This window comes from Apteryx rowi, unplaced genomic scaffold (assembly GCF_003343035.1).
Source record: "Apteryx rowi isolate R43461 unplaced genomic scaffold, aptRow1 scaffold_270, whole genome shotgun sequence".
NCBI classification, from domain to species: domain Eukaryota; kingdom Metazoa; phylum Chordata; class Aves; order Apterygiformes; family Apterygidae; genus Apteryx; species Apteryx rowi.
The window spans coordinates 317,146-343,954 of NW_020449086.1; the positions used below are offsets into that span (position 1 = coordinate 317,146).

Here is a 26,809-nt window from a genome sequence, read left to right on the forward strand (position 1 = left end):
AACAGCTCCGTGACAGTGTAAGGAAGTAGTTGCTTGGAGTCAAAATGTTACTAAAAACTACTTTTAATCCAATGGGCTTTATTCATACAACATTGGAATTAAATATACTCAGAGAAGCACTCCAACCCTAAACTTCTGCCACTTAATCATAAGGGATGGTCTCCCTCTAACGCAGCCTGTGAGTCAGAGCACGACACGAAGGATTCCACGAGCAGAGGGCTGCGACAGAACAGACACCGCTGACGTTCRCTTACTCACTGGGAGAGTTCAGCCCAGCTGGCTGACAAATACAGAGGAACGGGATCGGTTTGTGTGTATCTGGACAGAAGTGTGTGAGAYGGTTATTCAGATACAGAAAAACAGAGATAGCATCCAGATAAAACAGCTACACAGAAAAAGGTGTAGCATCATCATTCAGAGTAGCATCAGTCTAAAATGCAAGCAAAAAAGTCTCTTAAACACTCCATAAAACCCTCTAAAAAACAAACAGCATCTTAAAAAGTCCGTTACTAAAATTCTCAAACTTCGATATAACGGAAGGCATTTCCAAAACAGACGAGTGTGTCATCCTCAGCRAAAGAATTGTTATTATTATTGCAGAATCGTGCAACGAGACCTCTAAACTATTAGTCCTACGAAACACGCTGGCTTACTAATCTGAAAACAGCTTTCAAAATAAAAGAGAAGTGAAACATCCTATGATGTGGCAGTCCATCATATTTCAAGTTTCATCTACTGAGGTTTCGGAAGCACAGCATTTCACAGTCACTTGCAAGCTACTTTTAAATATAAAGCAAAGAGGTATCCGCTACATACATATTAAATGCATTTTTAGATTTTGAATGCCTGCACACACTAAACCATTCAGCTCACTCCTAATTCATACACCTTTAACTTTAAAACCAGATAAACAGTTGCATTGTTGCTATGCTGGTGTTTGACGTTTCCCCTCATGAATTTCATCCCATTTTCTAACTGTTTATTATGGTTTGATAGCCTTTGGTTGGGCCAGAAGGTTTTGGAGGGGGGGGGAACAGGGGGGGGGATATGACACACCACCCACACCAGCCTGTTTACACAGTCGTCATCAGTTGAGGTCTGTGCAGCATTACACCAAGCTCCATTCATATGAGATGATGTCACGCACAAAAACTAGGCAAAACTGTCTTTTAAAAAGTTGTGTTGATAATAGCCAGCAATTGAGCTCATCTCAAACCATCAGTAACTAATACTTCTTGTACAGTACAATGTAATACACACACATCTTGAAAATTTGTACTCTTTTCTCTCTCCAGATGAGGTTAAGCATAACCTCTGATTCAAGAGGCAGATAATGGGCACCTCTAAAAACTTAGACCATACGTTCAAAAATTTTTAGGTTTTTTTTCTGTTACTATGCTTTTAATGATTTCCCCAATATAGAAATCAACACCAAATTCATTTCCAGAGTTCATCATTCATTATTATTTTGAATGATTTGCTTACTGTATTTCCAATAAGCTTTCAATTACATTAGATTTGTTTTGTATTCCAGTTGACTGAATGTCATGGAATCAAACGGGTATTCACTGACTGACTATCATTTTGTCTAATATTTATCACTGAATGCCCTGTTTCTTTGGGTTAGCAGAAAAGAAGTCATAACTCGGAGAGAAATGCAACCCTGTCATTGTCTGTTAAGAGGCCGTAACAAACGGGAATTTGTTCTGCTTTCAGCAGCTTCCAGACGTGGTCCGATTTCAGAACAAGAGCCGAAAAGAAAAACGCCCAAGATTTCCACTGAATGAGTTTAGCAAACTACAGTGAGATCTAACAAACAAAAAATGAAGTTTAAATGAGGTAAAGCTTAATGTGATCAGCATGTGCAAAGACAGACCTAAAAACACAAAGTGAACAAATCAGCTCAAATAACCAGTGTACTGTCCTGCATCCAGTTTAATATAAAAGCAAAGGGAAACAACCAGAAAAAAGGATGCATAGATAAGTTATTTATTGGCCCTAATAACTTTATTTAAAGCTATAATAGGACAAAACATTTTATAAAAAGCAATGGAAAGAAAAAGAAATCACTATATAGAGTTCTGATTTTATGCCAACATTAAAATTTGCTTGTTTTTGCTAGGTTATTCTCCCAAATTCAGCTGTTTGCTATTGTTTCATTCTTGAATGGTTTTACCAGTATCTCTTTATAGCAGTGCATTTTACCCCAAAGAAATTTTTTTTCCTGTTTCAGCTAGTGTCTCCCTTCCATACAAACAAGCAAATAAACCCAAGAGGACTAACATGATATACACATTTCCCAGAAATGCACTATAATGAGTAGCCGCCAACCCAGAAATTATAGCTGAGCCCTCAATTCTAATATTGCCACTTTGTCCAATTAAACTTGAGTTTTATGGTGGGTGCAGTTCTTACTCGTTTTCAATCCYACTTCTCTTCTAAAGAGACATTAGTTTCCATAGCTCTAATGAAAAGCCTGAAAAATGATCCAATGAAACGTGACTCAGGTCACATGTGCCCTAAACTCAGAAAAAAGATGGAAAAAAGGACGATCCAAAGTGGTCTATTTTAAAAAARGTCTTGTGATGTTTAGCCGGGGATTTTAGGGAGATAGAGGCCATGTCTCAACATGTGGAGCTGCCCTCTTATCTAACCAATGACTGTGGATTTTAACCAAAGCAAAGAAATGGAAAAGGAAAAAAAATAATGGCAGCCAGAATGTTACTTTTCAAATAGCGGGATGCTCCCTCTCTGTATTCTCATGATAATCACTGCTTCCTTTAAAAGACTGCGAGAATCTTAATCTGGCAACTCTTAGCACTTAGAAATCCACAAAAAGTATCCCTCTACTTTTTTGTAAGGTTTATTCTTAAACAGAAACTTTTTGAGGCTTTTTATGCTATTATCTGCATTAGAAGGGATGTTCCAGAATTGCACTTTCACAAAAAAACGTTCAGAAAAAGGACTGATTAGGAAGCTCTTAAGCTGGTGTTTAGAGATTTGCACATATTTAATGACAAAATAGGACAAAACCTCAATTCTAAAAGTGATTTCTAATAATGATAGCAAATATGAGGCATTCTATTTGACAGTTTTGAATTGGGTTGCTGGTTTTGATGCTTGGCCAATGCCAAGAAAGAATGTTGAAAAAGGGTTTTTTGGAAGAAGAATACACAAGAATGGATGGTCAATCTTAGCCTTATTAATTTCACTTAATTCTTCAGAACCCTGAATCTACAAAAATGAAGTTTTTCTGAAGAAACGCCACGTAGAAGAGAGAGTATTTTTCCTTTAAAATGCCTTCCACAAAAAGTCACGCACTAACTTATACAGACTGATGAAAATGTAAATTATCTCTGCACAGCCTAGATTTCAACAGTTTAAAATTAATAAAACTGTATGCCAGCTTTGCAGGCTGAGAAGTTATCTACATAAGTATTGAAACTATAGAATTGAGCCGAACTGGGAGAAACAAATGGGATAAAACTAAAACTTGCTGTGACTTTGTTTTAAAAACAAACCAATATCTCAAGTGGAGATTGTAAGCAGGCCTACAACCTCGTAACTTATCTGAGGTCAGGAGCAGTAGGTTGGTAAGATTTTGCAGCCCAGGTTCTGGCTAGTCCTAAAAACCAGACATAGTTATCATACTCCTGTCTCTTTTTTTCCTGCTGACGACTACCAAAGATAATTGTTACATAGCACTGTTACRTACCATCGCAATCATTAAAACACCATACACTTAAATTCTTCTTATGGGATAGTAGATGTCTAAGAACTCAAGTGGAGATTTTGCATGTGTGAATGTAGGCTGAGTAATTCACAGATCCCATCCTCAAGTTATGGCTGCCCTTCAGTGCACCCAGACATGACCACCACACTCAAAACAGCCGCGCGAGTTAAGGTTTTGAAGAGAGAACAAGAATGGTGGCAGTAAATTTTCTTCAAATATTCTTGTACCATACCAAYGTATCACGATGGTTCTTTTTTTTTCTGCTGCGTGCAACATACATGCAAAATCAAGTACTGCTCAGCCAAAAAATAGGTTAATTCATTTCAAGCTCAAAGCCTAAAGCTTCAACCTAATGCTAAAGCTAAATACCACAAGTGAAAGGGTTGGATTTAGTTTATATCTGACTGTAYGCATAATTTGCTTATGTAGAACCAAAGCAACATGCAGGATTGCATTTCAACATGCAGTCATTTCCCAGTGAAAATAGCAATACTCTTGCTGCAGTCCAGAGTCACAGTTTTGTCATCACCTTCCAGCAAGTAAAGCTATACTGGTGATACRACAAATTCACACAGTCGTAATCAGAGAGGATTAATTGGCATTGCATATGCAGACAAACACTAGTACTTGGTCATCACATTTCGATATGCTCTGTGCTCAAATTTACCGGCCACAGAGGTTCCTCTTAGTGTTTCCTCCCTACACAATAACAAAACATCACAGTATGGCTTTTAATACTAACAGTTCTCTACTTCTTACCAAAAAAAAAAAGTAATGTATTGAATGAACATTGGCACAGAACAAAGAATGCAATCAGCCCGGAAGAAAAAGATGTGATCTGGTCGCAAATTTGCCATTTGAAACCTTTTTTCAGATGGTTTTTAGGGCATGTTTTGTACGTTAAYTTCAGAGCTGGCACTAGAGGCAATGTTAACATCTTCAACAAGGTCGTCTCTACTGACAGGATTGGAACAACAATTCCAACACTACRACTGCACAGTCTGGCAGCTGCATCCCACTTTAGTGRTCCTGAATCTTGCCTTGATGTCAGCGTTATTTTCACTAGTTCTATTCAAACTTTCCTCCCAGGTCTCCCTGATTGCTTAGTCCTGTCACAGATCAGATTATATAGATGCTTGAATTTATKATCCATTTCAGCTATGCTGTAGGGCAAGAAGGAGATCTAAAGGCCTATGAACTAAAGAAACAGTGGTTTTCAGGAGATATTTGATATGGTCCCGAAAAACCCTAACTATGCTCAAGGTTCAGACAAAAAAAAACAAAACAAAACACCAACACCCTGCATGCACAAAATATTCMACACACAGAAATGTGTTTTGAYAGTCCTTATCCACACAACAGCAATCAATGCCAATACCAGTTTCCTCTGGAGAAAAAGCACATTGCTCTTCTTCCTGTAGCAACRCTGCCAAACGTTAGAATTGTTCTCACCTTACAGCAATGCTGGCTGCGGCTAGCTTCCTTCTCTAGGGATTATTGATCCAGAGAAGACAAGGAGATGGACGTACAGCTCAGTTTACTTCTTATTCCCACATCTAAATACCTTTGACTAGGCCAAGGGGATAGTTTTCTAGGGAAAGTATTACCATTGGCAACAAACGATAGGAAAACACTAGAGAAGTTAGTAATTTTGACTGTGCGTATCAATGACCTGGAGCAGATCACATACACGAACCTTACCTACTTGGACATAACAGTTTAAAGCTACTTTGTAAAACGATCAACAGCAAAAAGCAATAGCCTTCTGCAAGAGAAGAGACACTGTACCTTTTCAACATCTGAGAGAGATGACAGCGACTGGTTTTGCAGAACCTCTGGTGCTGTGAATGCTCGCAGGTCTTGTTGGGAAACATTTTCATCGGTAAATGATACACTGCCAGATGGAAGCAGCAGCAGAGACCACGGAGAAATGATGAACCCCAGAGCAGAAGGATCAGCTGTATTTGAAAGAAAAAAAGTGACAGGAAATTAAAAAAAAAAAAAGAAATAGAAAGTAGCAGATGTTACCAAAACAAAGAACTCTAGAGAAATTTGTTTAAGGGTTCATTCATAGAAAGTATCAAAGATAGACCTGAATGCTAGCATGTCTTATCTATAGCTTCYGTAACAAAATAAAAGAAATACAAAGTAGTTCACCAGAGTTTACCAGTAAAGATGAACATAAATATCTTTTCAGCAATTTTGTTTTAACTTAGAAAACAAAACAGTACTTACTTGGATTCCTCTAAACATAATAATACTTTTTCAAAGGATTTTTAAAGGTAAAACACATACAATAAAATTTTTTTTTTTGACTTCTTCAGGTGAGAGGCAGTGTCATAACTACAGTCAGTATCACATGTCCTTTCTTCTACTGTTAAACTACCTTTCCTGTCCTTTATTCAACCCATCCAGAACAAATGTAAGAATTTTCATCATGTTAGTGTCTTCTAGTGTATTTTTTCTACAAAGGAATAGCTTATATCAGAAGAGATCATTTCTCACCAGGGTACGGCAGAGTATGAAAGTATGTGGAAAAAACAGTGCTGGTTATATATAAAAAATTAAACAACAAAAAACCCCCCACTCATTGGTATTTCATGTCAAATATTTATCAAATTTCTTTGGTTAATATAAATCACCATGTGTGCTATTCAAGAGGGCATACAGTGTCTCCACTCAATGTCAAAACTCATTTAGGAACAGGTGGTCTTTACCAGTTTCAAGGTCAATCTAGGAGTCCTTTTTCCATCAAGGCTGCAAATACAAACTTTTCAYACTAAGATTTTCAGTTTACTTTTAGCTCAGTGACTATACATGTTTTAAGCCTGTTTTAAGACTTCTTACCCGTTAACTGCTAGATGTTATTTGCTCAAAGACATGCTTAATATCAGCCTATGTATTGTTAATGGAATAGAGCCATTTTTCCACCTGTTGTGCTTCATAACCACAATAGCAATCCCAATTTTAAACACAGAATAACACTTTTTTTTTTTTTTGATATTTCTGTGCTATTACTCTTACCAACAAGGTAAGAAAGAGCCTGCTAAAATACTCACATCTCCTATCCTCAGGTTATTTCATTTTTAAAACAGAATTGCCCTCTAAAACAATCACTTTCCATAGGATGCATGTCATTAAGGCTAATTCCTACAATAAGGCTGGAGTTAATTGCTATAGAAGTAGCACTGCTGCAGCAGCAATGGTCTAAAGAGAAGACAAAACTTGCAGGGAGAGAAAGTACACCTGTATGAGACTAGCCGATAGAGCTGGACAAAACAGAAAAGTTTTGGGGACCAAAAATCATTTCTAAGCCTAAAGAACAAGCTAATTCCAAAACAAAATGAAACAAAAAAATCCTAGACAGCAGTAGAAGTGGGCGAAGGATAAACCTGCAGTCTGAGGAAGATCTTCCATTCAATCCCTGTGAATGATATTTTAAAACAAACCAACACCCCCTGAAATCAGAGAGCCAACAGGTGACGAAGAAAACTTCCTACGTGATAAATTTGCAATTGTGCCGACCAGCTTGTTGATGTTGTCTGATAATACTGCACTCAAATCTCTGGCCACAGACCTATTAAAAAAAACGAACAAAAATAAAACCACCCTCTTCCCCACAAAAATCACACACATTTCCTTGAGTCAAAATAAATTTTCTCCACCTCAAACAATAAAACAGCTCAGTTTTAATGAAAGGACACAAACTTTTACCTAAATAAAAATAAAAAAATAATTCTAATATCTTGCAAGGAGACAGTTGCTCTGTTTCCTACAATATATATCAAAAAGGTAATGAAAAACACATTTGAAGGATAGGGCTTTCTTTCTGCGCTATACAGTAAGCAACAACACAGCATAATAATCATTTCCTATATCAGCTCCACCACTAACAACATTTTCCATCTCCTATCAGCTCCGGATGTTCCTACAGCACTGACTCCTGGGCTGTTCAACTATCTTGTAATCTAGAATTTTTCCCATCTCCTAGGAAATGTATTAAGTTACTGCAAGCAGGTATCAGGTGTAAAAAGATCTACCAAGTAAGTCCTTCAGTTTCTTCGACTCTGCTTCCTCCAAAAGCAGCCAAGGAAATTGTTTTAGCCTTCAACATGCTATGAACCCAAAGCAGAATTATATTAATAACTGTTAGTCATATCATCAAGAAAAAATGTCCTCAACTTCTAGCTTCTGAAGGTCAGAAAGTTTCCCCTCCTACCAACATTTGCAAGAGAAATCATTCAATACAAACCCCAGTAATTCATTTTTCTTCCATTTAAGACTAACATACACATTCTTTGGGCCGCTCCTTAACACACTGAAAATGTAATATTTTGTTTTAAAGGGGGAAAGAAAACAGTAAGAGCAACAAATATTCCAGAAATTCAAAGACTCTGCAGACTTTATTTCAGTTGATGATTCCAAGGTATTAGACACATGAGAACCATTTATAAGGACACCTGTAAAGACCTGCACTTGTCACTTCATACTATCTCCTCTTCATCACCTAGGTCTGGAGGTTCTTTGTACAGTTTGCAACAAAAATGAGAAGTTCACACTTTCAAGAATCATTTAAAGCACTCAAAGCCAAGAACGCTTAGGATGGAGGCTGTTTGGTTACACTGCCACTCATGTTTTTTCATGATAGCGACTTGCCATAAATCTAAAAGATGTTTGTTAAAATTTTTATAATGGATTTTCAAATGCCAGTATGTTATGCTGAAAGCCAGTATGATAAGCTTAGGACTCGCACTGCAGAACTGGTTTCCCCCTGCTCTCCCGCTTTTTATGACATACGAGAGAGGCTCAGTCTTCTTGCCTCAGGGGAACGTTTTTCACTGCTCTGGCTTTCTCCTCTGGATCCAAAAGAAATAAGTACTTGCTGGAGAAGGTATCTCTGATCCTGTGGGCTAAACCAGCAAAAGACCTCATATATAAATGCTAGAGCTCACCAGGAAAACCACAGCTCTCTGTCTGTCACAGACTAAAACAATTAAACCGTGGGATCTCTGGAGCACAAATGGTTTTTCTATCATTAGCAAATGAAGTAAAAAACTCAGGGGTGGTTCTTTTTAAAAACTCAGGACTATACCTCTAAACCTGCATCCTCTGAAACAAACTGAAAAGCAAAGACTGTTCACTGCTGTGGCAGCATGCTTAGATGCCAAACAAAGAAACGTAAAGACAAAAGGACCCTTCTGACTACACATGGATAAGAAAAGATTACATTCTATAGTAAGCCATTTTTAGCAAGAAAACTTGACGACTACATGACGACTTTCAGAATCCAATCTACCTTTATAAAGGATGTGAAGAAAATAACTCATTCTCTAAGTCCTTCTTTAAGAGCTTCCATCTCAAACCAAAATAACTCTTTGCTTCAAAACTCCAAATATTCAAAATTATCCCAGGAGTATTTTAAGTACTGTTTTTCTCCTTCATGTGCATTTGTTCCATGGGAAAAAAAATAAAATAAAACAAAGATACAATGCATCAAATAGCTAGGGACCAAACTAAAACAACTGATACCAATTGCCAGATATAATGTTCATACCATCTTCTGTTTCATACTTTCAGAAGAATTTGTAAGAATGATACATTTCCCTCCCCTTTCACCCAAAATACAGGGGAAAACTACAGGAAAAAAAGAAAAAAAAAAGATTCAAACCCCTCTTTCTAAAAGCACTGGAATTCAGGGTATGGCTCCTGGTCAAGTTTATATCCAGTAGGCTTTCAACCAAACTAGAGCTGCCAACCTTCTGAGTTAACTCCCCAACTATGCAACCCGGTAACAAAACACTTGTGAGAGCACAGTTTATCCAGCAGTGCCAAGACACAGCCAAATAGTGTGGTCTAATTTAAAAGGACAGAATGAACTGGTTTTAAATGCAATAAAAAACTGAAAGATTATTCAGCTACATGGTGTCTGTCATACAAATAAACACACTTTTAAAACTGTCCTTTAAATGGCTTAATGGGATATAGGTAGCCCAAATAAAATCAAAATGTTCAAAGAGACAGTAAGTTCAGGCAGCAGTTTAAAATTGATCCATTTTACAGTACTGATGGCTGGTAATTCTGAATTCCCAAACCACACACACAATTCAAGCTCCTTCAATTGGATTTTCTCTTACTTCTCACGTAGGCCATAGCCCTTAGCAAGAGAGGTGATGTATGTTTTAGCTCTTTCAGGATACGAAAGAAATACCCTTTGCCAGTGCAAGGGACCAGTTACACTGTAACTCCCACACTCCTTTGATTTGAGGCAGCACGTCCCCGCATATCCTGTGTGCAGGGGGAAGCAGCTTTGCGGAGACTTTGCATCCCCTCCTCCGGGCACAAAGGGCTGGGACTGAGCAGAGAGCCCTGACTTGATACCAGACCACTGGAAACCAGCAGCATAGGGAAAAATATTCAGAGAGGTTTACTGAATTCTTCAGAGGCCTGGAACAAGAAACAGGGAGAAAGATTAATTTCTGGCATCACCCATATTCCTTCCCAAGACGCTCACAGATCAGCACAAAACACTGCACCTTACTGTTAAACATCTGCTCATACCCAGCAGTGTTTTGGAAAGAGTGCAAGAAGTCACTAAACCTCACTTAAACAGGGAAATAAAAACAGAACAAAACCCAAGAAGCTCATCTCTTTCCTTTTCAGCAACTAGAAGATGAAGTGTTACGTGAAGGTTAAAAAATAAAAAAATAAAAAAATTGTTTTTCAACATTTATTGGTAAAGGGGAGAAACAATCATCTAACATCTGCTAGCAAGGGGTGGCTGGAAAAGGAAGCTTTGTTTTCTTATTGGGTTTTCCCTCTAGTCAACCAAAAGAATCCATTTCTCCCCACTCTCCGAAAAAAACTCTCTAGCTCTACAATTACTAGGACACATCATTAGTTTCTCTCAGAACACTTTACACTTTGCCTTTTTTCTTTTCATAGTAACTTGGGCTAAGTAGGTGCCATAGTACAAGTCCAGACAAGATTTACAGGTCCCCCCAAAACACAACCGTCTTTCTTCACATCCACTTTTAGACTGTATCACTTTTCTTTACATAAATCGTTTTCCATTTACATATTTGTCCAGACAGTCAATCTGTAAAGTGGCTTTTTCTTTACCCAAGCTGCCTTTCTGTTATAAGAATCTGTTTCTCCCATTCTGTTTCCCCTTCTCCCTTCAAGCACTGTTTGTTTTTAAACACAAGATCAAACTATTTTCAAAACCCATAATACGTATTTTAGCACAGGAATGGCCTAAGTGACATATAAAGTTTTTTCCCACCTTCATGTTTTGATTAGCTTGCTCTAGCTTAACTTACTAAATTAGAGGAACGCCTGGTTTATTCTTTTGAGCAGCAGGGAGCACAACATGCTCCTTACACTTACACACTCACATTCAAGATACTTCACTTCAAAGGCTCGTTCCTTTGACCTCAGAGAGTACTGAATACAAGATACAGCATGTCTGAAACAGCTGATACACCCTCTGAACAACAAAATAGTTATTGCAGATAATTAAAACAGATGTAAGAGAAGGGCAGGTCTGGTATCGGCCTTTTCAAATCTCCAGATTAACCTGAACATCACTACTCCAACTGGTGTCAGAACTGCAACTATGAGTACTGAATTGCTCTTCTCCTCCATTTAACAGCTTATGAAATGCTGACAAGACAGCTATCAGAGCTGATTTTGTAAATTAGTGATTAGCAGCTGGACATTTCCATCTCATCTTTTCATTGCCTTGTAATGACTGAAATCAATTTGTTAAGAGTTCAACATCTGTTAGAACTGTAGATACCAGTAAGCACAAAAACATGCATATTTATGTATCGGTCACCGATTTAGACATGATGTGAGCTGTGATCAACAATTAAGGCATGGAATTTCATCCTACACTTGTATTCAGCACCTTCACGGATAAGCATATAGACTCACTGTAAGAAACGTAGAACTTTTAAAAATCAAGAAGTCATCCAGTTTGTAACAGAAGCTTCTTTTGGCCATTTTTTTCCCTAATTTCTTGAAACTAGCCTAAGTGACAAATGAATTGAAGAACACTTTCTCAGTTGATGGAGTAACAGCACAGATTCTCAACTTCAAACAGAAGAGACTACCAAAATTACACCAGGATTTAAAAAAAAATAATAGTTACTTGGGTTGGTAATTCATTTAAGTGTAGGTCATTGATCAGTCGGTGTGGGAAGGTTGCTAATAGATGGTATTTTAAGTGATGACAACTTTTATGGACATTTTATCCTTCTAATTTCAAAATAGCTGAACCTTAGACTGTTACACATGATTTTTTAAAAATTTGTTATAAAAAACACTCATCAGAATTGTTTCTGCAATCAAACTCGTATTTTGTTACAAAACAATGTATTTGGGGACTCCAGAGTTGTACAAAAAGAAAAGAGCATCATTAAAACTGAGCACAGCTGAGCATGTGGTGAACTTTCAGAAGCTCAGAACTTGCCTCGTTACCCTCTGCCCAGGAGCATCTGCTCCATTTTGAGAAACTCAGGAAACTCGCCCCTGGCCACTGAACAGCTCTTTCATGCCGTATGTTAGGACTGAAATTTAACCGAGGAAAAAAGGATTTCTCTGCAGTCCCTCGAATGCTACAAGTCTTCCACAAAAAGGGAATGAAATGGAGGCAGAGGAGCAAGCCCACAGGAACCTCTGCTCCKGCAGCTCTGCAACATATCCTCCCAGGCCAGCACAGAAACTGATACTCCAGAACACGGAAAAAGGTTTCTAAAGTTTTAGCGAAGCCAAATCTTCATTAAAGACTGTCTGTCTCTCTTAATTTTGCTGGGAGGAATTAGATTGCCTTTGTCAACCTCTGTTATATAGCAAAGCTCTTACATTTGGGTGTCTCTTAAAGTGCATTATTACCACAGGGCTACATCCCATGTTAATTAATAGCATGCGACTGAAAATAATTTGCTGACCTAGCAGAAAAACAACTCAATAAAACACTTCATCTTGAAAGGAGACATATTCTTCTAGCGCTGATTTTATCTGCAGTTGTCTTTTGGTCTTCACTGATAGAAAATTAGACCAGTCTTCTGCCATCTTTCCCACTCTTGGCTAAGACTACCTTTAAAGCATATATCAAGTCCCAAGGCAGAGATCCATGTTGTGCTCCTGTCCCGCAGAAGGAGAGCTGCTAGTGTTTCTCATTCTCAGTGCTTGCATGCAGCCTTCATAGTAATTATGATAAGTCTTTTCTGCACCACTTTCAGGCTAAGAAATAGTTAGCTCGTTTTCAGTGGAGACTTCATTCTCATAAGGTATGGTATCTTAAAGTCTAGATTTTTTAAGTAGTTCCACTGCCATATAGTCATGGTACTGACTTTTCAACATGCAGATTTCAACATGGAGCTCAAGGTGTCGATTCTGAAATGTAAAACTCTAATCATTCAAGATACCTCTTCAGTCAAGTATGTGGGTAGCTCTGTCCTTCAGAGAATCTTTTTCTTCCACAACGTTCTTCACCACCCTCCACTTTGGACCCAATCTAGCTGTAATCTGCTGAATTCAAGAGACCCTGCAAAACTAATCTCTCAAAACAAGCTTTAGGAGAGGCTGAATTTAGTAACAAAGAGCTAAAACAGTGCTTGTATGGCATGCATTAAGTTCCACTTTGCTTTATGGAGTTACTGTCAGTTCTCATGCTCTTAAATTAACAGCATTTTCAACAGACTTACAGGAACAATCTGGAGAACAAAGCAGGGGCTTCTATTCCTGTTACAATGTTTTCAGTAGAAATCTATTATTTCAATAATTTCTACTGCAATAAATAGAATATCTGAACATGTTTCTGGATGACAATTATTCCCTGTGGTTCCAGTTCACTGAAAACTCACACTTTCACATGCACTCCTGCACTGCAGTGCCTATTGAAAGTCAGTATTTAGCAAGAACTGTCTTACTACAATTTCTGCTCCAACCAACAGTTTATCCTACAGGTTTAGAATAAGAAATAACAGCAGCACAGTTTATCAGCATAGTGTTGCCCCAAAACACTAGGAATCCCCTAGCAGACTCCTTTACATGGCCATACGGACTTGCAGAGGAATGAAGAAGGAAAAGAATAAAGACTTAAAAGTTATACAGACGAGACTCTACAAAACTATCCCATGTTTGAAAAGAAACAGCATGACTGTATTTGAGGTTACATGAACACATGTACAAAAATACCAATATTTTGAATTGCATTGCTAAAACCCTCGACAACKACTAATCAACAGTACATGTTAAAACGTCCATCTTTTAAATGCAGCCACGCATCTAAACTAATTGTGTATTAAACAGCCAACATTCTGTATCATGGTAGGACTGGCAGTGGTTTTAGTACTTTTAAAAATAAAAATATAGGAAAGTAAAACATTTTTTGGAATGTTGACAGAGAAATTTTCCTCTGAAACTTAGCAAACTAACTCAGCTGAAATCATGTTTTCTAAAGACAATCTCTGACTGATTCTGAAAATAGGCATGCAATTGAAATTCAAAGGAAAGCTTTAATGAAAATCATGCCATTTCTGAGGTAACACCATGGGGACTGTTATTGTTTAGGCAGTTCCATACTACTCCATACTTTTAAAGTATTGGCTAACCAGCTGTTTGTCACAGCAAAATTAAAACTGTAAGAGGTTTTGAAATACTAATTTTTTAATATATTCCAATAGCTGTCCAATTTGCAAATTCCAAGTTTTTTCATGAACTTTTAAAACAAAAGTGATTGGACAGCAACCTTTGATCCATATTTAGGGCTCTGAACTTTGACTCATGAACTTCTCAAAAGAAAAAAAAAATGCTAGCACATGGCTTTTATCTTTACTCACATCTACCGAAATTACTGGGACTACTTATACAAAGTAAAAAATATTCATAGAGGGTAGCCCTGCTAGACCCATGGTTTGCACTCCTTCAACTCACCCTCTTAAAAAAACCATTCACCTGATTCTTTTTGAGAGACAACAAAGAGAGAGAGAGCAAAGATGATCTCGGCTCTCCCTCTCTTGCAATACAAGCAGCAGAGGGACAGTTGGTCAAATTGCAACAATTCAGCATTCGTAATAGGGAACACTTCCCATCGTGCACAGATTGTGAGCTCACTGGTACAGGGGAGAAAAAGATTGGTACGGGGTATCAAAAATAGCCATAATTTACCTTCCGAAAGTAAGACTGAAGAAGCTGGTGAAACTTCATGTTTATAATGTCAAGTCAATCTTGATCAGAAATCAAATGCTGTAGGAAAGTTTCTGCCCATGACTGCCTTCTGCAAAGTCTTTATGAAGTATCCAACGGAGATTACTTTCAGGGATAGTACACACCTAGCGCCTGATTTCACAGCTTTGAGATTCTTATTTGTCTAAAGTATCACTTAAAAAAAAAAAAAAGCTGAATATTGAATTTTGATGAAATTGTAAGCCATGGAAAAAAATACAACAGAATTTTCCCTCAATATTGAAGACGTTTCTTGCAAAGATGATGTGGCAAAACCATAGCTATATTCAAAGTAGGAGCTTTCAATTTTTTCCACAGTAAGATGGAATAAATAACCATACACATGCTTGCTTAGGTATAAGCAGATGACACATGTCCCCATAAATTTTCTCCAACACTACATACATCAAGGAAATACCTATTCGTTGTGAGGTCAGGTTAAAGATGTCACAAGAGTCTGATGTTTGAGTTAAGCTCTTCTTGTAAATAAATAAATAAATAAATAAATAAAAGGCTTGAGGACTTGGAGACAAAGACAAGGAAGGAAAACATAAGTGAGAAGGTTCCATATTTCGACCTAATGCTGGAACAGATGATCATAAGCAGCACTGCAGATGCTCAAATTAGAAGCTACTAAATTTGGAGGAGAGGTGGAGGGGGATTTACTTCTACTCTTAAAATAAAAAGGGCATTCAAATTCTCAGTAGCTACATATACATTACTAAATACATTCTGGGGAGTGATTCTGATCAAGCTGCTCAGAGGGGCTCACCTTCGCATTACACACGAGCAGACTGGCCACATCTGCACTGTACTGTTCCCTTCAGCATCGAAGTACTCCAGGCACCTCAAGACATTTTGTAATTGTTTTTTCTATGTTTCTATCTCGTTTGAAGAGTCCAGATTAACGCAAAGGCTCTGTGACAGCTTCCTACCAAAGCAATATCGTCACCACATGAGACTGAAGGCACACGCATGTGCTGAATATCCTGATTCAACATGAAGGGATGGCTGAAAAAATCCTGTGGGTTGGAGTTAAGATAATCAGTCTACCCCAAAAGATAACCCAGGAACAAATCAGTACGTGCATTTAGAGCCTACAAGGAACCACTGAGCTGACTTACTTGACATGTAAACATAACCAAGATGTTTCCAGTTCTGTTAGAGCAAGAAGCTTACCTTTTCTGAATAACTCCTGAAGGCTTTCTGCACTTTGATTCAAAATAGCCCATATTTCCTCTTCTTCTAATGGCCCCCCCCGAACCTCCAGAGCCTCAGCGAGTGACACATGCATGTTACCTGGAAAATAAAACAGAACTGATTTAAGAATACATGATAGTTATTTTCTCGTTGCATGTAGAACATAAATAGTAATAACCAATTTTCAAGTCTCAGTCACAAAAATTCTCTAACATTAGCAGAATGCAGCAGAAATACACACTACAAAACATTCACCACAAGCACAAAGGAACCTAGAACATTTGTTATTGTGAAGAAAAGCTTTGGGGAACACAAAAAAACCCACAACCCACATTTATATTATAGGCTACTAAACCAGTAAATGCAACATGCTGGTTTTAATCCACACATTACGGGCAAGAATTTGCTTTGTTTAAAAACTTGACAGAAGGATTAATAGCTTTAGCTGGTTTACATTAATAAACATACTAACATTATTTTGACAGGTATATAAGTAATGCCAGCTGCTATTAGGCAAAGCAGCTCTTCTCCTTCTGATAGATTTTCAGAGGACTGTTTGTATGATCTCATAAACAAATAACAAGATGCATTGCCTCCCAACAAGAAGGCCAATTCTGAACCAACAGATAGCTGCTCTGTTCAGCTTTTTCACAAACATAAAAAAATGAACAAGAACTGTTAGCAATACTTTATGTATTATATCCCCAGAAAAAAATAAAGATTTCTTCCCCCAGGGAAGAGTTCAGGACTTAACATTTCACAAAGAGTTAAACCATTTTTTCACCCTACCACAGTATGGTGTTCAGTTGTTCAAAAAACAAAACACGAACCATTTTGAAAACAGAAGAACGCAACCCTAAATATTCTCGCTAAGTCAAAGGTTCAATCATATGTCTGCTTAATTACTTCAGCTTTCTATGGACACTAAATGTTCCTGTTTTAAGCATTCATGCCAATTCATATTTCTGCTCCTTTCCACAGCCACGAAAACAAAATCTTGAGGCAGTGAGTTGCAGAAAGAGCCTGAGATAGGCCATCAGCGATGAGTTTGTTAACTCTTAAAGGCTCCAAAGTTGCTGCCAGAAAAGGTAACGACAGTTCCACAAGCAATGCATATTGTCGAGAAATCAGTAACTGAAAGCAGTATCTTTAGGCGACCTTATGGTGCTGCTGCGGGTTCCATCCCCTCCCTCCCACAAGATGCAAAAAACACAGCTTCTAACCRCTGGCAATCAACTACCTGGAGCATCACCGTCAGCGTACAGTCCTGGCCCAGATGCACAGCCAGGGATATTAACCTCTCAATTTGAACGGAAAACAGGCTGACTAGCTCTATTTAGTCTCCCAGTTGTCTGTGCAGCTTCATGTTTTCCATGTGTTTTTCACTTCTAGAAAACCAGGCTCATATCCATATAACCGTGTACATCCAGAAAAAGAATACAAAAGGCTGAATATTTCATAATTTCTAGCTAAAAACATGAACTTTGTGAAGATGCTTGTTAAAGTACTGCCCAAAGCCTCTGTCGGCTAGAATTCTACACTATGCTGCTATTGAAAATTACAGTCATTGACTGCAGTTCATCACAGACATAGGTTATTTTTCCTCACTTCACATTGTGCCAGTTGCTAGCACTCAATTATTCTGCATATTTACTAAGCCAGATATATTTTCTCCAATTAACGCTAAAAAGTCACTAGATAAACCGATAATGGAAGGGTAAAAGATTTTAAGGAAGGATGAAATCTGAAACTCCAAACAAAAATGAATATACCTTTCAAAACGTAAAAATAGGGACCAATATAGACGTGCAGTAAATGGATGGAAAGCCAGGAATAAACCTCTTCGCAGTCGATCTGAATTTCACATACAGCTGGCACAGAGTGTCTGCTCTACAACCCTTACCAGGGAATTTTGTGATTTCACAGCACTGTCTCAAATTTCAGCATCTAAATCTAGAATCAAACTGTGTTATTTAGACTCAAAGATATAGTCTTTCTCTAAGGGCTAAAAATACATGTTCCTCAGAAGGAAACTACTTGTGCTAAGTATTATAAAGAAAGTATGCTGAACACTACGGGGGGGGGGGGGAAATCCTCCTCTGCTATTCCCTCTTCCCCCACCCTGCAAAATCCTGACACCTTTCAGCTGTGATTAAACAATACAGCGTGGACTGTTCTGTAGCAGATATGAGCCTATCACCTATTTAACACCACTACAGAGGTTGTAAGCATGTCTCTTCAATCTCCTAACACATTACCTCAACAGTACGGGAATGCCACAGAAAATAATTTCTTGATTACAAAGTATGTGAATATCGAACTAGGCAGGCCCCAGTTATAGCGGTGTAATCAGAATGATCTGCCTGGGTTTTACAGGCAGCAGTCGCTTGACAAGAAAAATACATCTCAAATTGTTTTTGGAAGCCCAAGCAGAATACAATGAAACATCAGTCATTACAAACATCTCCACGTGCAAAATGGCATGAGTTGGGATTTCAGCGGGACTCTCACAGAAGGGTATCAGATAAGATTTTTCATAGTTTTCTTGCAACTTTTCTTCCTTAAAGCCAGCTCAAAGCTGCAGCACTTGACTGTCACAGAAACCAGTAGCCCAACACATCRGTTACGAAGATTAAAGAAGCTTCCACAGAGAAGAGTTCTGTATGACTGAGGAACTAACGAGAGCAAGTGGGGGGAAGCATTTGCTGGCCCATGCATGGCCAGAGTTCTCCATCTGTACGGTCTGCCTGTTAACAGCCAGGCTGCATTAATTTAAAGCAAAGCTGACAGTGGCCGTGCCAGACTCGCAACACATTTCTTCCCCACCAGCTCCCTTGCGATGGGCATCTTCATTCCAGTGGACATCCTGCCTCTGTCTGTGTCACTCCAGAAGATCTTCCTATTTCTATGCTGCCCTCCCACATTGGAGCTGTGCTCTAGAACGATCAGTGCCTGTTTTGTTTTTTGTTTAACCCCCCCTCCAGAGCTCCTAGTTCACTGGACTTGGTCCACTTGCCATTATTCCTGAGGGCTTGAAACTTTGTAGCTGTTCATACTGTAACACAACAAAAGCAAAAACTTACGATGGTTATTTTCCTTTACTCTTTCCGAGTACCCATGAGATAATAATGTTGGGAGTTCCCCGCTTCCCTTCAAGTCGGGATGACCTACTTACAGTCTTTTGTAACCCTAGAGATGATCAGAACAAGAACAAAGTGTATGTGAAACAGCATTTTGAATTCTCTGGAGGCACTGTACACATTCTCTACACTCTTCGTGGGTTTTATCTTTTCCAACGAGAAAGGAGGAATTTGTAGGAATGATAAGGTTTGCAACGTGCAGTTATTCCAAACTTGCTGCCTTTATATTCTGGGAGCCCTCTATAGCATCTGGTGCTTTGCGAATACAGAATCTGAAGTGGTAAATGCTTAATATATAAAAAAGTTTTAATTTTTGCGTGATGCCTAAGCATTTCGATAAACAACAACATAATGACCATATAAAGTATATAAGAAAAAAACATACAAAGCTCTTGTAGAATACCATATGAAAACTGTATGGATTGTCTATCTTCACATCTTACCCTCAAATCTCAGCAGTGTCCTTGGCTATATAGGTCTACAAGATTCATTTCTCCATAAAAATGGATCTCTGTTTAAGATGCATTTTCAAACAGATATGGCTAAAAAGTGTGTGAAAGAAAGAAAGCTGGGTGATGGCAACAGGACAAGTCTGAGAAAAACAACCTGTTCAAAGGTAGGAAAGGGAAGACAGGTAATGATGAGTTGTCTTCATTAGGGGACATTTTTAGCTCATCTCAGTGGGCAAAGAGAGGCTACTCCATGGAGAAAGAGTGAATGGATCTCAGGAAAGGTGACAGCACCCAAAACTGAAAATAAAACATTCATTTAAACAAGCAAGTTTTGTTGTGCTGCTGTCCTGTGTCCTGTTCCTTTAACGCCTTGTGGTAAAAACAGTCAGATTAAAGAACACTGAAAGGTGTATCTTCTAAGGATGGGTTCATATCCTTTTCCCTTGGGGCAGCACTATACTAGCACCTTAATATGAAGCCACACAGCCAGTTCACTGGAGATAAAATTTGGAGGCTTAAAAACGTAAGAGCATCCTGTTTCTGCACTTCGTTTTGAAAAGCGAGAAGTCCAGGTGCAGGCATAATCAGCAAGCCCGTCAAAGGGCTAGGTGGTATGAACTCTGCATGAACTACAAAGGCTGGATTCCTCGTACACCCTAAAAACACACAAGAACTGAGCCACACAGCAGCATTTAAAAGGTGACATCCACACAGCGGAGGACACACACAACGTAGGAAGACCGTGGACATATTAAAATAGTGGATGCGGGAGAAGCATACACACGAATATTGATTTCAAGTTACTTGCTCTGAGACAGAATTTACTCCTAGACCATATAGGAGTACAATTTCCACAGGAAAGGAGTTGCATCATGCAGAGGCAGCTCTTTTTTGCTTCAGGACAAGAGAGTAAATTCAGGTGTAAATCATTTGTATCAACAAGACCTGAGTGCAATTTCTCACCCTCCACGCCATTCAGCCCCAAGCCATGTAGGCAGCGCAGCTCCAAGAAAGAACGCTGCTTAGGCCAAAGGCCTCTCCCATATCTCAAACACTTCCTTTTAAAAGCCTGTTTCCCTCCTGAGGGCCGGCTGCCAGCTCCTCCCTCTGAGGCAGACAGCTTATACACTCCCTGATGAGTGGGATGGGTAATTCGGTCTCTTCCCTGTGAAGCAAGCTCAGTAACCTCCTCTCCCAGACACTCCATAGCCAGCCAGCTGTCCCAGCAACCCACGTTAAAAGCACAACACCCGTGGCAGCGCCAGCAAGGAGCAGCTGGCAGCCTGGCGCTTTCTTAGTACGTGGTGAGATGGAAAGCCCAACAGGAACAGCCTCTTCGAGGAATACTGCCAAAATTCCCATTTGCTTTCTATAGGGGTACACACTTTTTCTTCTTCCTACAACCTTCAACAGCATTTTCAAAATACCTTGCTTTTTAATTATTTTATGCATGCAGCACAGGAAGTTGAATTCTCAAAATTTTCATGACTTTTCTTTCCCCCAGCAATTAACCTTTCTCCTTATGAGTTTTAAATTTGAAACTGAAAGTTTCCCACATCAACTGAGAATTAGGGAAAATTTAACTGCCTACTTTTTCCAGATTTTATTGAACTCTTGCCAGCTGAAATAAGAAGAAGCTATTCCTATAATTGTGTTTAGTAAGCACTACGATATCAGCAATTTTGTCAAAAGGTTCCTAAAAGCATTAGACTGAAAGTCAAAAGGCTGAACAGCTTCAACTTAGCACTTGACTACTTTGTGTTTTGGTTTCAATGTAACACATCCATTGCTTTTTTTCCCCTCACCTTCTGCATCAGCATTTTTCTCCATGTTGAAAGTATAGAACCAAAACTCCAAGTCAAAAGCTTTGCCTTAACAATATTAGTTCACTACAACACCTGCAGCTACTTTATGCTTATGTGTAATCTTATGAGAATACACTGCCAAGAAACACGGACAACAGCTGCTCCAGCCATAAATTCCAGTTTGTCAGATGTGCTATAAATAGCCAAACAATCTAGAATTTGGAAGTAGTCAGTGTTTCTAGGTAATCACAAAAATACTTTGGCTTTTTTTTTTTCTCCTCCCTTTGACACAATTAAAAACAGAGGAAAGAGATAGMGAGGAGGTTCTATACGAATCCGAAGTGTGTTCTATGGTGAAAAAAAAAATCTTATCTGTTCCATATTAAACAGTGCTAGGTGACTCTATCTACTCCTAATGCTGAACATTATTGCTCATTTGCTTTGTTGGTTTACTTAAGTGCAAAATGGCAATTTCTGAAAAGCACTTTTTCCTTAGCAGATAAGCAGAGAGGCCTTTCTCACTCTATTCTTTGTAGATTCAACATCTGAAAGCAGAAGCACACTGAAAAAGACCTTATCGCATATTTCTGTCCWAAAGAAGGTCTTAAAATTCAGGTCTCTAAAGCCATGATTAGCTGCCTAAAAATAAAACACGGGCTTTTTGGAAGCACTCAACCTTTGCAAATCCCAGTGAAGCTAAACTGGAGCTATACCTGAATAAGCTATACCTGAATAGTTCTGAAGTTCTGGCCTCTCCTTTTCCAGAACCTAAGCACCTGGAGTTATTATCATGCCCTGTAATTTCAGAATGCTGGCAACCTATCCTATTTATTTACATTGACCCACATCTTACATCCCTGAAGAATATCTGGAATGCATCTATCAATTAGTTTTATCCCCAATAATATTGCTGCTGAAACTGTCCTTCAGCAAGGAACCCTGGAGCAAGATAGAAAGTTTGAGGCTCAACACTCTTTGAGACCTTATTTTCAAATGTGTACATACTTAGATGTGTGCGCATAAAAATGTGGCTTCCTATAGCTGCAGGTCCCATTTGCATAGACTGTCTGCAAAATAAGACACTGTTTGCAAATATTCAAGTCAAGCATGCAATCAGGGTAAATATGCAAGCTAATCAAGTCAAACTGTGTTTATATATAATTTTTTAGAATCCTGCCCTTCAGGATAATGCGCTGTAAGTAACTTAAGTAACTTAAGTTCCCATTTATTTTCTTGACAATAAAGAAAAAAACCCTTGTGCCATGTCCACTTTTTTTCACTTCTATAGATAGGAGAAGACAAAAACAGAGAAAAGCCCCACAAGGTGTACATTAAACATGCTCCACGAGGATTCTTTCCCCCCCCACACACTTTTTTAACGGTCTAAATAACTTCCAGAAATTGTATGAATCACAATTTTCAAGAACAAACACACTTTCTTGGTGCTTTTCATTCAATCAGCTACCTAATAATAGTAGTAGGTAAAACAGTATAAACACTAGTTCTTTCCTTTTTCATTTTGGAAAAGTCAGTAGACAATATTATTACCACAGAACTTGTATTTTTTCCATTTGTGGAAAAGACCAGCTTCTCTCATCCATATTTATCCCCCCATGCTTTTCTCTTTCTCCTCTGTAAGCAGACAGAGTTAAATATCAGCAAAATAGTCCCATGCTCCAGGGACAACCTGCAAGTTATAGCAAACAAATCTCTCTAAAAATGCATCTCCCCCTCAAGTGATAGCTTGCTGCTTCAGCTTAAGCCTCCTAAGTAAAGGAGCAGAAAATAAAGCCAGTAGCCCAAATTTGTGACATAACACAGAACAGATGAAGACTGAAGTTGCACACACCCAAAACTATAAGACAATGCTGAGCTTTTTATTTGATCCATACAGTGATGCACTCACACTCACTATAATACATAAAACATTAGCATTTCCTTCCAGTGCCTTAATTCAGTCTTCTATTCCAAGGTATGGATGACAGAAGAATGCAGCATATTTACAATTTTGGCTTGTACCCCCAGGGCAAGCAGCGTCTACTTTGCTCAAGAAGCGTTTGCTTTCTTTCCTGGAAGGTGGAAAGAAACCAGCTTTCGGCACTGGACTGCACTCCCAATGGAAAACAAGCAAGGGTTATTGCTGACAATACACTCCCTCCCTTTCTCTTCCGTCTCCCTATCACCAGAACCAGATAAACTTGTTTATCTGAGGCTTCACGTAAGACAAACTAGTAAATCCAGTCCAAAATGTGTAATAATAATCATAAAAGTCATATTTTCTAGTTCACTGCAGGATGTGCTTTTATACATCAGGGTAGCTGATGTTTCACATCTGATACTACAATCGTATTGAGAATACTATATAATTATCACTACAAAGTAAGCTTAATCCACGTAAATCGGGGCATGACTCTTGTATCCCTCTTTCGGTTTAATTGTCAGCGTAAGATCCTTGGGCAACTCCCTTATTTTGCTGTTGATCAGCTCCACCTCAGAGAGGCATGTCTGCTTAGTGTGTTTCTCATACTTGCAACTTTCATTTTAATTGCTAAGTAGGAGCAGAGTACCTCTGACTAATACAAACCTTATAAATGGAAAAGCAGAAATTTCAGGACTGCAGAAACAGCTGGGCAATAACGACACTTTTCCAGTTGCAGATGAACCAATAATCTCCTTACTCACATGTAACAGAAAAAAAACCCTGGTCTAATGACATGAAGTAATTACGCACCAAAACATATCTTACTGTTGAAAAGGTAGCTTCATGAGGTAGTGATGAACTGCATATCACATCACTTCCAACAAATGAACTCGAGATCACGCAGCAATCTTCTTAATGAAGAGGTCTTCCTCGGCACCCTTCCATCTTGCTCGTTTTCAGTGCACAGCAGCAGTCATGCTCTTCATGAAGCACGCTGCATAACACCACTGTTGCTAGGCCTACGCTGGTGACACATATTGTCACCATGGCAAGGACAGACTATGCTGGCACCTCCAGCTTTAGCCCAGCAGTTATTTCATTGTTGCATGTAAAAGCTACACATTCCTTACATGCTGTACAGAGGTCGTGACTGAAGGCGGTCCTTACTCACTTGCAGCTCTTCGCATTGCTAAGAGGGAGTGAAAGCTATTGTCAGAGGAGCAGAAACAGTGGTATGCACATGATTTAAACATCGTGTAGTCACTGGGAAGCATTCTTTAAGTCAACAAGTACTATTTTTGGCCATCTGTGGCATTTTAAAGGTATCTACAAGTAAGATGAGGATGTGCAACAAGGCAAGTAAGTAGTGAGAATTGTACAGAATAACTTTTTTTGCGTATCACTATAAAGAGGATTTCCTTAACACTCAGGCCTCAAAGTATGAGAAGAATAGTGATCAGATATTTAACACCAAGACATAAATTGCCACAAACCAGAAACTAATTAACTCTCTACACAGTAAATTTCACTGATTTAACAGGTACAATTAAACCAATATTGCGAAACAGATAGATACCATAGTAGATAGACTTATTCTAGCATGCCTTTTTAAAAAATAAAACCCTCTCCTGTGGTAATGAAGTGATATCAATTTTACTGCATTAGATAAATTCTTTAGTACTGGTGGGTTCAGAACCTGTTAGATAAGAATCTTTCCATTCTTAGTAATGGGAATACTACTTTGCTTTATAAATACCTCTTCTCAGTAGGACAGCCCTTTGCAGTAAGATAATAACCAGAGCAAATGAAGGCAGCACAACTGGATCAGCAAGGATCTAAGCGTGATATGCCAAGAGACTCAAAGTCTTCAGATTTCTTGAACGCAGCACTAAAACAAGTTAGCTGCAGGAAGCTCTACATTTTTTTCACTCAAATTGCTTAATTTCAGAGAAGTCTAAAAAAAAATCATTACATTAATACTCTAGAATATTGAAATATCAATTTTAATACCCATCTTTGTAAGAAAGATAAGAGATAAGATCATAGCATATTTGTAAACGACTTAAAATCAGCAAGCTCTTAACAAGCATTAAGACTGACCCCACTATGGGTTATTTCAAAATCAAATTTTAAATCTATATATTCACATCCAAACCTTGAACAAATGGATTTGTTTTGCTGTTGTTGTGGGTGGAGTGTAGGGTTCACTTTCTTTTTCAGATTTTTTTCCCCTCAATTTGTGGAAAAAGAGAAAAAAAAAAAGTCCTTCTCAGTCTCAAATGTCTGAGTCCCTGACAATTTGGAAGAAGGTATTAGCAAAAGAGTTCCTTGTACTTTGGTACCAGAACAGTTTCCCCGCAGTTAGAACAATCTAACATATGGTACTTTGTTCTAACTTATATGCATACTGAGAGATGTATCAGTGTCTGAAACAACTGTGTTGTGTTTTCTAATGATAGTTTGAAAGCAGCACCCTTGCATACTCATTCAGAGGAAGAGATCAGCTAGCAGGGACCTAGCTTGAGTGCTCAACCAGAATAGGTCTTTAGTATCCAGGGATGCGGATCATACTAACAGCTACTTGCCATCTGCCTGGAAAGGAAACAACAACAGAAAAAAACTGGCGAAGTAACAGAACAAGTAAGTTTGAAAATGACTTCTATTTGCATTCAGTTTCTCCAGTACTGCTTTGCCTTAGGCACACATAGGCAAAAAAGCTACTCTACTGAAACACAACATTTTTTTTAAGTACACATTTAACTCAAAAGTAGGGCTAACCAGCAAACTCCTGAATGGATTGCCCCCCCTTACCAGTACTTCTACTAAACTGCACTTTATATATCTTTTCTATGAAAATAAAAAAGTGCCAACCATAAGCAGAGCGGAAACTAAATTTCCACTAATACGAGATGGAAACAGCACATGCCCAATATTGCTCTATTCTCTCCAACTAATCACTCCATAAGAACAGTCCAAAAGCTTTCTTTCCTAATGCCTTAAGTCAATCGACATTCTCATCCACATTTCTCCTGCCCTTGATTCTTGGGGAAAAGAGTTGGCAAGAGTCTCAACAATTACTGATGAACGTGAACCTTCTCCTGAATAATGATACTCCCCTGAACCATAACTGTGAAGCACCCTCATAGTTGGGGGAAGAACTGATCACATTCTCAAGCATTAGCATGTCTGAGAGCATCCAGAGGGCCTATAYTGCACCATTTCTTCACTCTCTGAGGATCAAGACAGTAACATTCCCAATCTCTTGGAAATCCAAACATCTTTTAATAAGTTCATATGCTCTACAAACAGCCAACACTGGAGAATCC

At 38.5% G+C, this 26,809-nt stretch overlaps 1 protein-coding gene across 1 annotated transcript in view; it reads right to left on the bottom strand.

Moving 5' to 3' along the window:
• The window catches only part of PTPN13 (protein tyrosine phosphatase, non-receptor type 13), a 99,350-nt gene extending 83,091 nt beyond the window's left edge, over nucleotides 1-16,259 (bottom strand). Inside the window, exons 1-2 of the mRNA XM_026068462.1 lie at nucleotides 16,145-16,259; nucleotides 5,522-5,691 (exon numbers count right to left, since the gene is read on the bottom strand). Coding sequence (XP_025924247.1) covers nucleotides 5,522-5,691; nucleotides 16,145-16,259 — 285 coding nt within the window. The remainder of the gene's footprint in view (nucleotides 1-5,521; nucleotides 5,692-16,144) is intronic.
• Nucleotides 16,260-26,809: the final 10,550 nt, after the last annotated feature.